Source organism: Ambystoma mexicanum, chromosome 2q, assembly GCF_040938575.1.
Source record: "Ambystoma mexicanum isolate Mex_15411 chromosome 2q, UKY_AmexF1_1, whole genome shotgun sequence".
In the NCBI taxonomy this organism is placed as follows: Eukaryota; Metazoa; Chordata; class Amphibia; order Caudata; family Ambystomatidae; genus Ambystoma; species Ambystoma mexicanum.
The window spans coordinates 301,972,814-301,987,645 of record NC_090924.1 but is presented as its reverse complement, the minus strand read 5'-3'; the positions used below and the strand labels follow the sequence as shown (position 1 = coordinate 301,987,645).

Genomic DNA, 14,832 nt, shown 5'->3' with positions numbered 1-14,832 from the left:
ACTACATTAAAGCCTCCTTCTTCCATTCGCTAGAAGTGTTACTACAGTGGAGGGCGGCTCAACATGAACTGTCACTCAGCACGCCTGCCTTACAAGGAGGGAGGGATGCAACTGCTGGATCTTGAGAAATATTATCTTGCAGCACAACTCGGTTTTGTAACCAGTTTTGTAACCAGATGGCTCTCAGACGTTGCCACATCAGAAACAGAGTAGAAATATTATGGGTACCGCAGGGCTGCTTGGGGAACACCCCCATGATTGTTCCAGTGGGGAGAAAGGTGTGGAATAGAGCCAGGATGTTGCGGAACCTTGGCCACCCCTACTCGCCCGAGACCTCGATAGCCGCTGATGTCTGTAAAGACAGGACAGACCTAGCTGTAGTGAGACACTGGGAACGGTGGGGCATCTACACTTGGGGAGACGTGTATGAGGAGGGTACTTTAAGGGAATTTGAGTTCCTGCGAGAAAAGGAAGGGTTGCCCAAATGGCAATTTCTGTGGTATCAGAAGCCCCGAAAAGGTGGCTAGAGGGAAATGGGGAAAATGGCCAAAGGAACCTGCAGCGAACCCCTTGCTGACCCTAATGTATAACTTGAGCGACGGCTGGAAACCGGTGACCAGACAGTATGGCCTACTGATTGACAGACCCAACCCCAGAAGCACAATGCTGAAAGAAAGTTGGACAGACCTGCGAGTGTACATAATGGAAAGGGAAAGGATACTGGTGTACCCCCGGTAAGTGTCAAGGAATGCCCGGTTTCGGCTGATCCATCTGCATGATTTATACCGCACCTAAACAACGCTGCAAAAGGTGGCCAAATTCAGCAAAAATACGCAGCCGCTATGTTCCTTGTGCAGACTTGGGGAAGCAGGGCCATTAGACATGTCCTGGGGCTGTGTACATGTACCTCGGTGATCAGCACGCATAGAGCAGGCCTGCCGGAAAGCTGGAATAGTATGATACAATTGGACCCCGAAGGAATGCCTGCTAGGTGCATACCCGAGAATTAGCAAATTCAAACATGTGGTCAAGTTCCTGGACATGGTGTGCATATTGGCCAAAAGGACCATTGCAATGGCCTGGAATCAGTTGGGGGTCCGCAATATGTATGCTGTTTTGGGGAATTCGAGTGCTGGGCAGAGGCTGAAACCAGGTCATGGGGTGCAGGGGTTAACAGGTCCAAACTGAGTGGGAGCGATACTTATGAAGCCTGGAAAACATTGATTTGGGACATGTTGCATCCATCTAGCCCATGGTAAACCCCCATGTACACACACTGGCTTTAAATTTACTGCACTAGACCCTGTGGATCATGGGGCCTACCCTGTTCCTCAGGCCGAGGCCTGATAGGCGCTTCGCCCTCGACGGATCTGCTGGGCAAACTGTGCATAGGCGCCCCCTCGGACATGTTGCCGGTACTAGGGCGTGGCCCCTCGGGTGAAGACCCGGTAACAGAAACTTCCGGTCCCTAAGCACTGTCACCGGGAGGATCTGACCCCTCGGCCGGTAGCTGATGTAGCCTCAGTACTCATGCTGGTATGAGGACCTGAGCGGTCCTTCCTGCACATGCGAGTCTCCCTTGCGGGGTTCTCTGGAAAAGAGCGCCCCTACCTTGGGCTTGGATCGATGATAGACAAAGTCCTTTAGGTCCTTTGGAGGCGATCTCTGGAAGAGCTCCCTCCACCTGGCTAGTCTGTTCTTCAGAGACTTCGAGGAGAGGGCGTCGCACATGCTACAAGCTTGCCAGCCGTTGTCTGTGCCAAGGCAATGTAGCCAGAGGGGGTGGGGGTCCTTAGCTGGAAAGAGCCCGTTGCAGGATGGATACCCGTTGAACCCTGTAGAAGTCAACATGTTCCGTGGAGGAGCGCGACGCCAGAGGACCAAGTACCTGAATGATAAAGACAAAAGACAGAAGAGAAGTATCTGCGCGTGGAATTATATGGCCAAAGCAAAACCCAGGAGCGCTGGTGAATACGCCCGTTCCTGTCGACACGGAAAAGGGGTCTGGGGTGTGGCGCCGGAGTGCGGATTCAGGGCAGTGCATGCTGCCAGGGCCGCACCCTGCGCGCCTCTAAATTTAAATTTAGAGGCGCGACCGGCTATTTAAATAGCCGGTCAAGTGGCACAGCGAGTAGAGCGCTCGCTTTGACATCCGTGCAGAGCCTGCTAACGCAGGTTCGAATCCCGGCGGGGCCAAACTCAGCCTTTCATCCTTCCGAGGTCGATAAATTAGCACCACACACCATGGGTAATAATAAGCAGCGCTCAGATACCCGAGGGTTCGTAGCACTATATAAATGCCAAATTATTATTATTATTATTAAAGGCGAAGAAGGTTTTTTTCTGGTGAAAAGGGTTCCGTCTCCTGTTCCTTGGGAGGGACGCCCTTGCAGTATGGAGGAAAGGGGACATAAGAGTACTTTAAACTCAGACCCCAATTTTCAAATCAAATCCTTTGCTGTAGCGCTAAAGGCTGCTTGGTAACTAGTTGACACTCAATCTTATTTTTTCACAAGAAAGTGTAAAATTCCACTTGTCCCATTTCTTTAAAAAATTATGGAACGAGTATTGCAGAAGTGGTGTCATAGTGTACATGCAATTATTTGTTTTGCTGGTGAGAGCATATACAGTCAGCAACACTAATCCCCAATTAGTATGGGGCTAACCTTCCCATCTGGTAAAAGTGTTACCTGTCCTGATCCTGTCATCTTGACAACAGGTGTGGGGCTTTGGGAGGGGAGGACTGTGAGGTCCAGTTACAAAAGGTGTACAGAAGAGGACATAATACTTGATGTGCCCTTATCCGGCTTCCGCCCTACACTTGGAACCGAGCCAGTATTTTAGTTATGTTGGATATCACTGCCACATTTAACATCATAGAGAATGCTCTGCTAATCAAACTTCTTTTAGCAGTGGTTCATGTTTCAGGTGTGCATTCAGATTGGTTTCAAACTTTTCTCTCCAACGTCAGGCAAGTAGTGAAATTGGATACTTTCATTTCAAATCCTGTTACTGTGAATTGTGGTGTCCAAAAGGAGCCAACACTGTCCCATTTATGTATTGCTTGCCTTTGACCCTTTGTTGATTTGCTCAGAGCAGCTTGCATTTCGTTCTTATGCAGACAATCAGATTTATCTGCATGTTCGGTCCTAATGACAATTTTTCCGGTCTCTCAGAATCACTATGCAAAGTCGATACTTGGCTTGCCGCCAACTCAAGAAAAAACTTGGGTTCTTTTCCTTTGCCCTCACCACAATCTGAACCAGCCAGGCAAAACTCCTTGTCCACTACAATTCGTTAATTTAAGCACAATGTTTTCATCTCACGTAAGGAATCTGGGAGTGATTTGGGATTTGGGCAGGTGCTCAAAAGCACAAGTGGGTGCAGTCAGACAAGCTGCCCATTTCAAAGTCTGCTAGCTCAAAATGATCCTCCCTCACACACTCCAAGATTCTCATCATGTGATCGCAGGGCACTGGTTAATTCCTCTGAACTATACAAATGCCCTCTATGCTGCATTTCCATCGCACTTCTTGCACCCTCTCCAAGGTGCACTGAATGCTGCAGTTGGTAGAGGCAAGAGCGAGACTGTTCATCTATTACACCACAACCTGCACTGGCTACAAGTGCGCGGTTGAGTGATCTTTTAAATTCTTTGTCTGATTTTCCAACATAGACATGGTTTTGACCAGCATATTTAACCCATTTGTTATAGTTCAAACAGAGATCCGAGATATGCTCATCAACATATTTTGATTGCATCTTGGTCCGAATTCAATCAGTGAGAGTGCAAAAGGTTTGCAGTGCAAGATTTGTTACTTTGGAACTCCTTCTAGGGTTCGAAATTATGGGGAGATGGGAGCTATTTAGCTCCTACTTGTGGCCCAGAAGGGCCTGGTCAGCTCGTTACCAACAGCTACACAAGGAGCTACTTTTTGGCTCCCCAGGTGGCCGCACAAACACACCTAAACTAATTTATCTCTGTGCATATGGTTGAATATATAATGAAATGTGAGGATGAATTAGGATATATCTACACATCTTTTAGAGCGTAAGGGGTTAAAAAGAATTGAGACATTTATATGTTTGCCTCTTATGTGGAAGGTAATGTACTAACTCCTTGTTCCCAAGCGGTAGCTCCAGGTTGCTGGATACCCAGGAGCTGCTTCTTACCCAATCCTAATTTCGAACCCTGTCCCTCCCTCTCGTAATTTGACATCTGAGCAATTTTCAGTGCTTTTCATGAAGCATTGGAAACCTTTTTGTGCAATCAATATCTTGAGCTGCTTCCTCGCCTTGTTATCTGAATTGCCTCTGTATTCTGCTCTTCCGTTCAGTACTCCATTTCGATGTTCATTCCCATGGTCACGTTACAATTTAGTTTGTGGTGGTGTGCGTTACACATTTCCAGCCAAAATACAATCAAATTCAGTCATCAGCTGGTTATGCTCTGATCTGTTCAGGTGTCCAGCCACTGATCTACAACACTTCAGGACATGTTCTATAATCTCAACCATTCCTGAATCCACTTCTGAATCTTACAGAGCCAGAAACAAGCAATGTAGTCCTTCCCTCGTGAAACCAAGGAACATCTAAATTTCCAAGGACTGTGCTGGTTCTGGCTTGAGCCTTTCATGCCCTTGGATTGTACAAGGCTGAGGTACCAGTCTAGAAAATGCCCCAATAAATGACACAGTTGAACTCTAGTTCATAATCTGTCATCCTTTGTGGTCTTGCTTTCTGTCAAACAATACAAAGACTATAATTAAGTGCTTCCAGCTGGTTAAACTGCCAGTTGCTTTCACTTGTGAGCATATCTTTAGAAGTCCTGTTATCTTGGCAGGGTTCGAGCAAAGAGAAAACCTGGTGTATAGGCACCATGGTGCACTCTTTGGTTGTTTACCCTTCATCAGGCTGCCCAGTGGGAAGACACCCTAGAAACATTGAATTCCAGGAGAGTAGGCCATGACACAAGGATCTGAGTCAGATCAAAGACACAGAATCGGGAGTGGCAATGGGACAGACTTTTCCATGTCAGGTGTCCTTCACAAGACCTCATCGTCAGGCTGCTGTCATGATGGAGACTTGGTGGCAGCAGCTGTAGGGCAGTAGGTGGCGGCGGCCATATATGAGGACCATCTTTTTTTAATTTATTTTTTATTTTATTATATATGGTTTACAAAAGAAACCTTTACAAAGAATTTTTAAAAAAGGAAAAGAAAAAAAAAATTCTACTAAATTTCATTTATACAGACAGTTTTTTAGAGTAATACCTTAAAAACATAGATCCAATTTCCAGATTTTAAGACTCATAATACAAGCAACACATTTTAAAAGATTCAGTGCAATTATGATTCAACAAGAAATTTAAAATACATCTTCAAATAACTAATAAAGAGCTTTTACCAAAGATATCACAGAAGTTTGAAATTTCATGTAAACAAACAAAATCAGGCAAGGGGGGGCGTAGAAATCTAGAGTTTTAATAAAACCCGCCACAGCAAGCCCATCCTTAGTATTAGTAATAGCAAGACACTGTGACCAGATAATATCAGCCCCCAATTGGCCCAGTGTGTTAAATCTAACTAGGTATTTGTCCCTTAGACTTTTCAAAGCAATGCATTCTAGAAAGAGATGTCGAGAAGACTCAATCACCCCCAGAGTTTTACAAAAGCGGCAGGTAGCGTCTAAATTGTAGAACTTCCCTTGTGGGAAGGAGATTCCATCTAAGTTTAAGGAGAAGTGAACGGTAATAGCGATTAGGGAATTGAATCAAAATAAAAGACAGCAAGCCTCTTTTCTTATGATCAAATTGTAGGTCAGTGAGAGAGGGATAGGTATGAAATTTTTCCAGTGTATTACTCCAGTCATGACTAAAAAGACCCTCCTTAACCTTATTGGGATTCGTTAACAAAGTATCCCTGTCAGTAGAGATCTCTGAAAGGGTCTTATCACAAAGATCACAATCTATTGAGATATAGGTTACGATCCATAGGTCCCCGTGAGAAAATCGTATGGCCCACATCAACGTAGAGGGTACCAGGTTTGGGAGAGAGCAAAGCAGAGAAAAGAGTAAGGACTCTCCAGAGAATCCTAGCTCGCAATGAAACTAGCCCTAGTTCGTATCTTATGGCCACAGTCGGAACAGAGTTCGGCAGTTTCAAAATTTTCCTCCAGTAGATACCCTCAAGAGAATCCCAGAATGTCAAAAGTGCCAAATAATGGAGTTCCATTCCATAAAGTAGCTTTGGGGTAACCTTTCCCTTGAAGAAATCTACTACAGGCTTAAGGGAGAACATGCAGTATTTATTGTCTAATCTTATGGATTGGGAGATAAGCGGGAGCAATTTGTGTCTAAGAAAACGTCTTATTTCAATCGCCGACGGTTGGGCCAGAATAAGAAATCCCAGATAGACGATTTTGTGTGCTCTGATGATATTTTCACCATCTATTTTCAACACTTTGTTATTCTCTTTTCTCCCCTTTGAAAAGACCATTGTTCGGGTTTTGCTCGGGTTAATCTTCAGCCCATTAAGAATGGCATATTCTTCTAATTTGCAGATAAGCCTCTGCAGACCAACTTTGGTATGATCGAAGAGAAGAAAATCATCGGCATATGCCAACCATGAGAGCCTGAGATCCCCCAATTTAGCCCTCACCATGCCTGTATTTCTCAAAAATTCACCAACATCTGCCATATAAAGGATAAAAAGACAAGGAGCTAAGAAGCAACCCTGTCTCACCCCAATACGGGTCCTTATCCCTCTAGAAAGAGTTCCTGACAAATCGATCCTAATATGGACCCCCCCCCCCTCAGAGTTCTCATACACTGCCATGATAAGAGTGAGAAGACCAGCCGGAATACCCCATTTGGTTAATTTTTCCCAGAGTCTTGACCTAATTACCAAGTCGAAAGCATTTGACAAATCGATTGAAGCAACATAGAGAGAACCGTCATATTTACCCCAGATAGAGCTTTGTAAGGCAGTAATAATGAAACGGTTGAGATTAGTTGAATAACCAACCCTGAAACCTGTTTGTTGTTTCGGGAGAATATGATTTTCCTTAACCCAGACGTTGAGGTGGGAAAGAAGCATAGAAGCAAAAAGCTTGCAGTCTGCATCAATAAGAGAAATAGGTCTATAATTTTTGACCAAAGTATGAAGACCTCTCTAAAAAATGGGAACAATGTGAGTGGTCTGCCAGCTAGTAGGTACATTACCAGAATTAACAACATCTTGAAATAGTAAGGAGAGCAGGTTGGCCCAGAGTTCTGGTTCAGCTTTTAATGTGTTAGTTAAGCCATTAGGCCCCGGAGCCCTGGATTTCTTAGCTTTAGAAATAAGCTCAAATACTGTCTCATAATCAATTGCAAGCTTCCAGGGATCCTTTAGCACATTCTTCCCCAAAAGACATAATTCCAACTCCTCTCCCCCTATATCAAACAATTCAGTGTAATGCTCTACCCATTGAACCTCTGGGATAGCATTCAACTGATCAGCCTCCGCCACATCATCTAGGCTGGACAGAGTAACGCAGAAAGCCCTCAGGTCTCTTTTCATTAATACTTCAAGCATATGTTCCGCATCGTTTTGTAGCATAATAGCTTTTCTTGACTTGCAGTAATTTTTATATTTTTGACGGATGGCTTTAATTTTTTTTATCATCCCACTCAGAGTCCAGAGCTTGGACACCTCTAATGAGTTTCTGAGTGTGGGCCTTTTCATTAGCCAGCTCTGGATCAAATCTGTGAGGATGAGATTTTTTGGAGACGCCCTTCCTAAGCAGACCATAGATACTGCTATTCAGAGCTTTAAGAAAACTGTCAAAATAAACAGTATTGAAAACTGCCAATTTCCAAGAGAAAGAGGTATGATTAAAGGAAGAAATCAGTTTACAGTTGAGCAAGCTGATCTCTGTAGGTGACCAACGTACCCCTGTCCCTTGTCCCACAGTTTTAAGGTGGCATGGCCCCCCAGCGGGCAGAAACTTCATGGGAAAAGGGCATAGAAAAGAAACCCGCAGAATACCATGGTCACTCCATGGGTTAAAGTAGACCTCGACTTTGGACGAAAGAGAAGTCAGGGAATGATCTACATAGACATAGTCTAGAGTAGATGTTGACAGTGTTCTACGCCATGTAGGACAGAGTGAGGAAGTAGCATCATAATAGCCATTAAGACATATTAGACCAACCAAATCCAAAGCAAGATTCCAAAGACGACCCGATACAAATTTCTGACCCAAGCGAGAGTGATCCCCCATAGCCAGACCCAGATCATCATATTTGGATTCAGAGGAGATAGAGCAGTCAGAGTTAAGATCACCAGCCAGAATCAATTTCCCCCTAGGGTGTAGAGATCTCCAAGAAAGAAGCGTATCCATTAACCTTTCCAGAAACGGCTCAAGTGCAGCAATGCCCTTGTGCCAATATACATTGATCAAAAGGAGGTTAACCATTTGATCAAGAGAAGTAACCTCCAAAGCCAAGATACCAAAAGGCATATCCGGAAGAACCTTATTCATAAAACCAAAGAAGGTTCTAATTCCTATAAGGAGACCCCCAGAAGCCCTCCCTCCCAGACTAGGTTTAGCATTTTGGGAGTAGATATCAAATCCGTCTAAAACGGGAATTGAAAGCATCCAGGTTTCCTGTAGAAAAAAACAGTGTGAAGCCCTAATCATAGTTACAGTGTCCGAGTTCGTAAAGAGGTGGGAATTACCTCTGGAATTCCAGGAAAGAAACGCAAAGCTATACAAGGGGAGAACCTTAGAAGGGAGTTCAGAGTGATTAGGAAAGTGCTCATTTCCACAGACCTGAGGTAACCTGGGCCCAGTTTCGAGCATTTCCATTGAATCTGGGTGTGAATTGCCTCCGTTGGTACTGTGGAGCTCTTTCCGGATGATATACCATAGTAAGGTTTCCCCTATACTCTTCACACCCTTCATTTATGCCGGAAAACTGATTGGATACTAATAGGTTTACTTCAAAACCAAGCTGCTTTAACCCTTCTCTGTGCCCCATAATCAGTTCCAATACCACTCTTGATTTAAGAATAATATTACTCACATCTACCCGACCCTGAATCGGAAAGAAAATTCTCTCCATATCATAACTAGAAATAAGTGAGAACGATGTAGTTGGTGGAGAATTTTTAGAATATTACCACGGTTAAGATAGATTGGCATATCTTGACCCCAAAGACTAGTAAGCTGCAAGATATCAAGGAGATCTTTGGCCTCTGCTGGTTGAGGTAGAGAATCAGAAATCTTTTTAGTGAACTGACTTAAGGAGTCCAAATCAGTGCCCCTTGCACCCCTTAGTATAGTCCTATTTTGGATTACGTTAGGACCCACAGGGAATCTTTCAGACGATTTAAAAGAATTTCTGTATTGGGCGGAATCAGGCCAAGAACGAGCACCTTCATGGCCCATAATAGGACCAACATTTGACATACTAGAACGAACTGAGTTAAGAGAGTTGGGTGCATTGAGACCCCCTACTGATCTGACTCCCATATCACAATCCCTCATTGTAGGCTTAGTATTGGCAAAATGACCCTCAGAAACGAAGGAAAGATGGGGATCCATAGATAAAGAGGGAATGGATGGAGCTCCATCCTGAGATGGAGTTTTAATTGACTGAGACACCACCCCATTAGCAGTTTTAGAAACAAGTAGCTCCTGAAATAGATCCTTAACCATATCAATATTGACCAAGTTTGCCGGAATCGGAGAAATAGTGATCTCTGGATGGAACGGATCTACGCCAGGTAAAGAGTTACATGGTATAATTGAAGATTTTACGGCCAAGGAGGATTCCTGCGGCTTGATAACAGTATTGATGTTCGATTCATCAGAAATATTGGTAGAAATCGGCTCTAGTAAAGTTGAAACTATTTTCGGAGGGCAAGAGACAGAAATGTCCTCAACCCCCACAAAATTAGGCACCACTACTGGAGGGACAGTATTAATGGTGATAGAACCGTCTATCGGAGCGTCAGGTGGACCGGGTAGAGTTGGCATAATAGGAAGTGAATTAACTTCGACCGGAATGGCCACCGTATTTGGAATAGAGGTCACAGAAACCGCTAATTCAACAGGGTTCACAGTCCCCTTGGAAGCAAGAGAGGGGGTAGTAGGAGCCGAAGTATTAGCCAAAAATAGATTTTTTTAAAAATTGATTAGTAAATGAAGGAATTTTTTTCAAATTCTTCTGATTTTTAGTTTTCTTTATTTGCTGATTACGTTTTTTTTTCCTATGCAGACAAAACCTTTTTGATGTATAATTTCTTTAGTAAGGGCAATAGGATCAGATGGATTCTCCAAATTGGGAGCGGATATGAGATCCACAGAGAAGGCAGCATAATCTCCCTTAAGTGGATCGACGAGCTCCGATGTCATCCCTACAGAGGGTAATCCCTGAGGGATAGGATTACGAGGATAGCTGGTGGGTCCCTCTTGGACTTTCTCCTCTATTAATTCAGTAATGACATTTATATGAGGGATAGGGAGCTTTACCTCCATGCCAAAAACCTCTAGAGCACCCACAGAGGTCATGGAAGAAATCATGGGTGGATGATCACATATATCCTTATCCGAGCAACAAGGGTCAGTGGTACCCAAACCCATATCTAGAACTTCCCCTTGCATACTCGACATTTTCCCATTGAGAACTTTTTTAACCAAATGGATATCAGCAGTTGGTTGGTTAGGAGAAATAGGATCAGAGCAGTGTGTTGGCATTAAGGGATTATCTTCTTTAATTATTTTTACTAGCTCTTCAAATCTATCAAGTCCCTGTAACCTAGAATAGATTTCAGAGAGTAGAAGAGAGTGTGATTTAACCTCTGACCATATATTGTCATACAGGCTCACAAAAGAACTCAAAACCATATTCAGAGCAGAGTGTGTAGGTTGACTGAGTTTTATTCTGTCATCCGCCTCTTTAAGAGTATGATGCAGAATAGACTCGCTACCATAATCCTTTTTTTAGTTCTGGGAGTAATCCCCTTTCTCTCAACCAATTTTGTTTTTCTGTATGCTCATCAATAAAATTAATGAGATCAGATGGAGAGCCCACATAAGAATCATCACAAATTTGCTGGGTGACATTATTTGAATTAGTAGAGTTGAGACCCAGATGGCTATCAGCAATTGCCTTATCAGCACATTCTATGATACTGATGTCATCAATATCATGAGCTAAGGGATCTTCAATCTCTAGTTTCGTAGCTACATCTACAAGAAGAGTATGATCCAAAATGGCCACTATTGGAAGTGAATGTGAAGATTTGACCAGGGTGCTAGTTGCAGTCTTCTTTCCAAAAAAATTAGATTTTTTTTCCCCTTGGATAGATTTACCTTGGGTACCCAAATTAGATTTTATTTTAGGTGTGAGATTTGAAGGTTTATTAAGTGGAGTTTTAAACACAATAGATTTCACTGTAGGAGTATTGGGGTTTCCAGCAGGGTTAGCAGAAAGATTAACATGAATAGAGGAGGTATGGTTTACACCCTTAAAAGAGGGAAAAACCTCAGGCGAAAATTTAATAGGGTGGGGGGGGGGGCAGTACCATAATTCCTATTACCCACTGGGGGGAGAGTTGACAGTCCGTAGCCTCTTTTGTCAGACCCGGAGATTCTGTAGCATTGGCTGCAGAGTCATCCAGCTTTATGGGCGGTAGAGGCAGCCTAGGATGTGATTGAACAGGGGTTGGGAGCACAGTGTTAACCATAGTATTGTTAGGGTGAACCATATGTACCCTGGCCCTCGGTAGACTACCGCCTTCCTCGAGATTGGAGGCTATAGTAGCTGCTAGACGCTCTTCCTGTGCATCTATGGGTATGTCTTGTTTTCCATTAAAGATGCAACTATTATTGGCTATGGTGCGTGGAATAATACCCATGTTATTCAGTACCTCAGACCTATCTCTAGAATGAATTTGGGCCTGGGCCAAGGCTTTGAGGACAGAGGAGTCCTGGGAGCCATCCACTGATAAATATTGTGGATTGCCCGGGGCAGCAGGGATAGAAGTAACTGATAAAGTACAGACTGGCGAAGCGAAGGGGAGATCCCCTTTAACAGAGGGAGTAGAATCAAGAGAAGCCTCCATAGCTGCCTGGCTTCGAAGTCCCCTACGTGTCATTCAAACGTGACAAAACCCAATAAAGAAAGTGAGGGAACTTGAGAGATGAAAGTAAATAAACTTAAGATAAAAAAAGTAGCAAAAACTCAAAGACTGAGTTTCAATATGTAGCAGTTCCAGTAGAGAAATAAAACATATGGAGCAGTCTTTGAGATAACAAACACCAATATTTAAAAATTTGCACTGAATACAGGGAGCAGCTTAAAACAAATCTAACACTGTCCCAAAAACACTTTTAAATAAAAATGCAGATAGATATGGATCTCTGTCCGACAATTGCAAAATTGTAAGTACAAGTATTATATAAAATGTTTTTTTTATTAAAAGAATGTCCTTTATTCCAATATAGGATTAAAGAATAACTTCATTCATCAGCGAAACCAAATGGTGCATTCAGTCTCAGGGTAGGGAACGCCCGACAGCTTATGGAGCTGCCAGAGTCCGACTCTCCACCGCTTACCCTGAGAACTGGAGGTGGTAGTGCAAGACAAGTAACAGTTTAGGACCCAGGACCGAGTTACTCACAGGTCACATCCAAACAGCAAAACAGCAGCTCCAGCCCTTACTGCCTTCAGGGCTCAACGCCGCAAGGGTGGTTGTGCCGGCACTAAATGCGGGCTGCGAGTCACGTAATTCGTCACGTGACCGCGACAAAGTGCGCCTCCTCCAGGAAGCCAAACAATGTCCCGCAAGAGCTCCGCTCGCAGTGCTGGTAGAGCGAAAAGTGCTGCAGGCAAGGTGAGTAAGCAGTCACCAGGGCACCCCTTACAAAGTAAATGAAACACATATGAGGACCATCACAATGTGGGTTTCAGGCAGATGGCAGTTTACAGTATCAAGCAACACGAAAGTTGGAGACTCCTTGTAGTTCCATACAGAGGCAAATTAAAGTTACTGTTTCTGCAGTAAAATAAGATGTAAAAGAAAATTGTGCAAAGGTTTCTGATTATTACTTTCATATATACAAAATAAAAATGAAAAGAAAGACTACGTATAGGAGTGACCCCTTTAAAAATGTACCTGTTGGGTATCCAAAGTAATCGAACATAAATAACTACATATCAACACCTACCAGTAGGGTACCAATCCAAGACTTAAATATATGGACAATTTAAATTGTTCAATTCTCTAGAAAGTTATTTTGACACAAGGACATGTAGAACAAGGCTCAGCCACTTGTGTCCCAATACTATTCATCACAGGAGTGCTGCTAAAACCATCCACCTAGACTCCTTTGTGGGTCCCACTGATGGGCCCTCTTGAGTCTTTAAGCACTACCAAGCAATCCACGCATTTCTACAAAGACTCAATTCTACAATTGCACCTAAGCCGTTACCCTTGCTATTATATCCCAAATGTCAATTTTCATCCACATCCCACCGCCTACAAGACACTTAACCACACTCCGCTCAATAAGGGGACTCGACCAACCTCATATCAGAGCTAGCCATGGAAAAACTCAAAGTACAGGAAGCTATTCAAGCACAGAGGTTGGACAAGGCTGTTAACTCAACCCTCTTCAAGCTAAAAAGGCTTGCACCAACAAAAATCACTTAAGAGGCCAATACTGAATTCACGCTTATTATCCAGGATGTTTACAAACACAACCACCTTGAAGGCACTAAACTATACTGACAAACCAGAATCTAGTGTTGAAGATTGCAGAACCCATTCACCCTAGGAAAAGAAGCACACTGATAACTACAATAGGGTGTTGAGTGAGGCAGTATGGCAGGACTGCTCAATCAGTCCCTCTCAAGCAATTGGTTGTTGAGAGAAAAGACCATAATCGCGCCCAGGTAGCAGCACCAGCAACAAGAGGCCGTGCAAATAATTAACTTTGCACTTGTGCAGCAAGAGGGTGCCAAAAAGACAGTCGCGCTATGTAAGACAATTTAGCATTACAGATACCCAACAGTATATAAATGAAGTGAACTTCAAGGTATGGCTAAAAAGGTGCGAATAAGGTCATAAGAATTGCTTAAAATCTTACCTATAAATCATAACCTCTGTGTGATATAAGATGCACGTACGGCATCCAACAGAAGTCGTACTCAGTCTTCGATGGCATACACATGTGCAAGGATAGATCTGATTTCGAGGTACTCTCACTCCCATTAGGTACTTGTTATATTCCATAGAAAGCTCATGCACAAACGTTAAAAGAAGAAATCCTATGAAAAAAAACACCATTATTAGGATTTTCTTTGTAACATTCATTTATGCAAGGTTAACTAGTGAAGTAGCAAATTATACTTCAATTGACCTTCTTCAAGCAGTCTCAACTGTGTCCTTCCCTATGCACTATTGACAGTAACCTCATAATGCACCATGTTGAAACAATACAGCAAGACTACTGACAAGGGTAACCTGGAAAGGATAGTTAAAATAACATCTCACTCTGAATTGACAATGGCAAAGATTGCACAGAATGTCCTTTTTCTATGAGACTTGCCCAAGGGCTGCATGGCTTTAATCCCATGGACATAAAAGGGGTAGCCTAGACCTCTGTGAAAGCAATGAATAATTAACCCCACACCCCAACAATTCGCGCTGAGGAAACCTTCCATCACAGCCTTCACAATCTTATAGGGAAACGCAACCAACTAACCTAAAGAAATTGGCTGTACTATATTATAGTTAAGGTTTTCAGATAACGCCATGTCATCGGGATACCCCTTAT

The 14,832-nt window shown here is 43.3% G+C and overlaps 1 protein-coding gene across 6 annotated transcripts in view; it reads right to left on the bottom strand.

Moving 5' to 3' along the window:
* LOC138569353 (uncharacterized) overlaps nucleotides 1–14,832 on the bottom strand; it is a 1,814,236-nt gene that overhangs the window by 1,429,582 nt on the left and 369,822 nt on the right. For all 6 annotated transcript variants that reach the window (XM_069647265.1, XM_069647261.1, XM_069647266.1 and 3 more), the window contains one exon: nucleotides 14,143–14,323. In XM_069647265.1, the coding sequence (XP_069503366.1) occupies nucleotides 14,143–14,323 (181 nt within the window). The remainder of the gene's footprint in view (nucleotides 1–14,142; nucleotides 14,324–14,832) is intronic.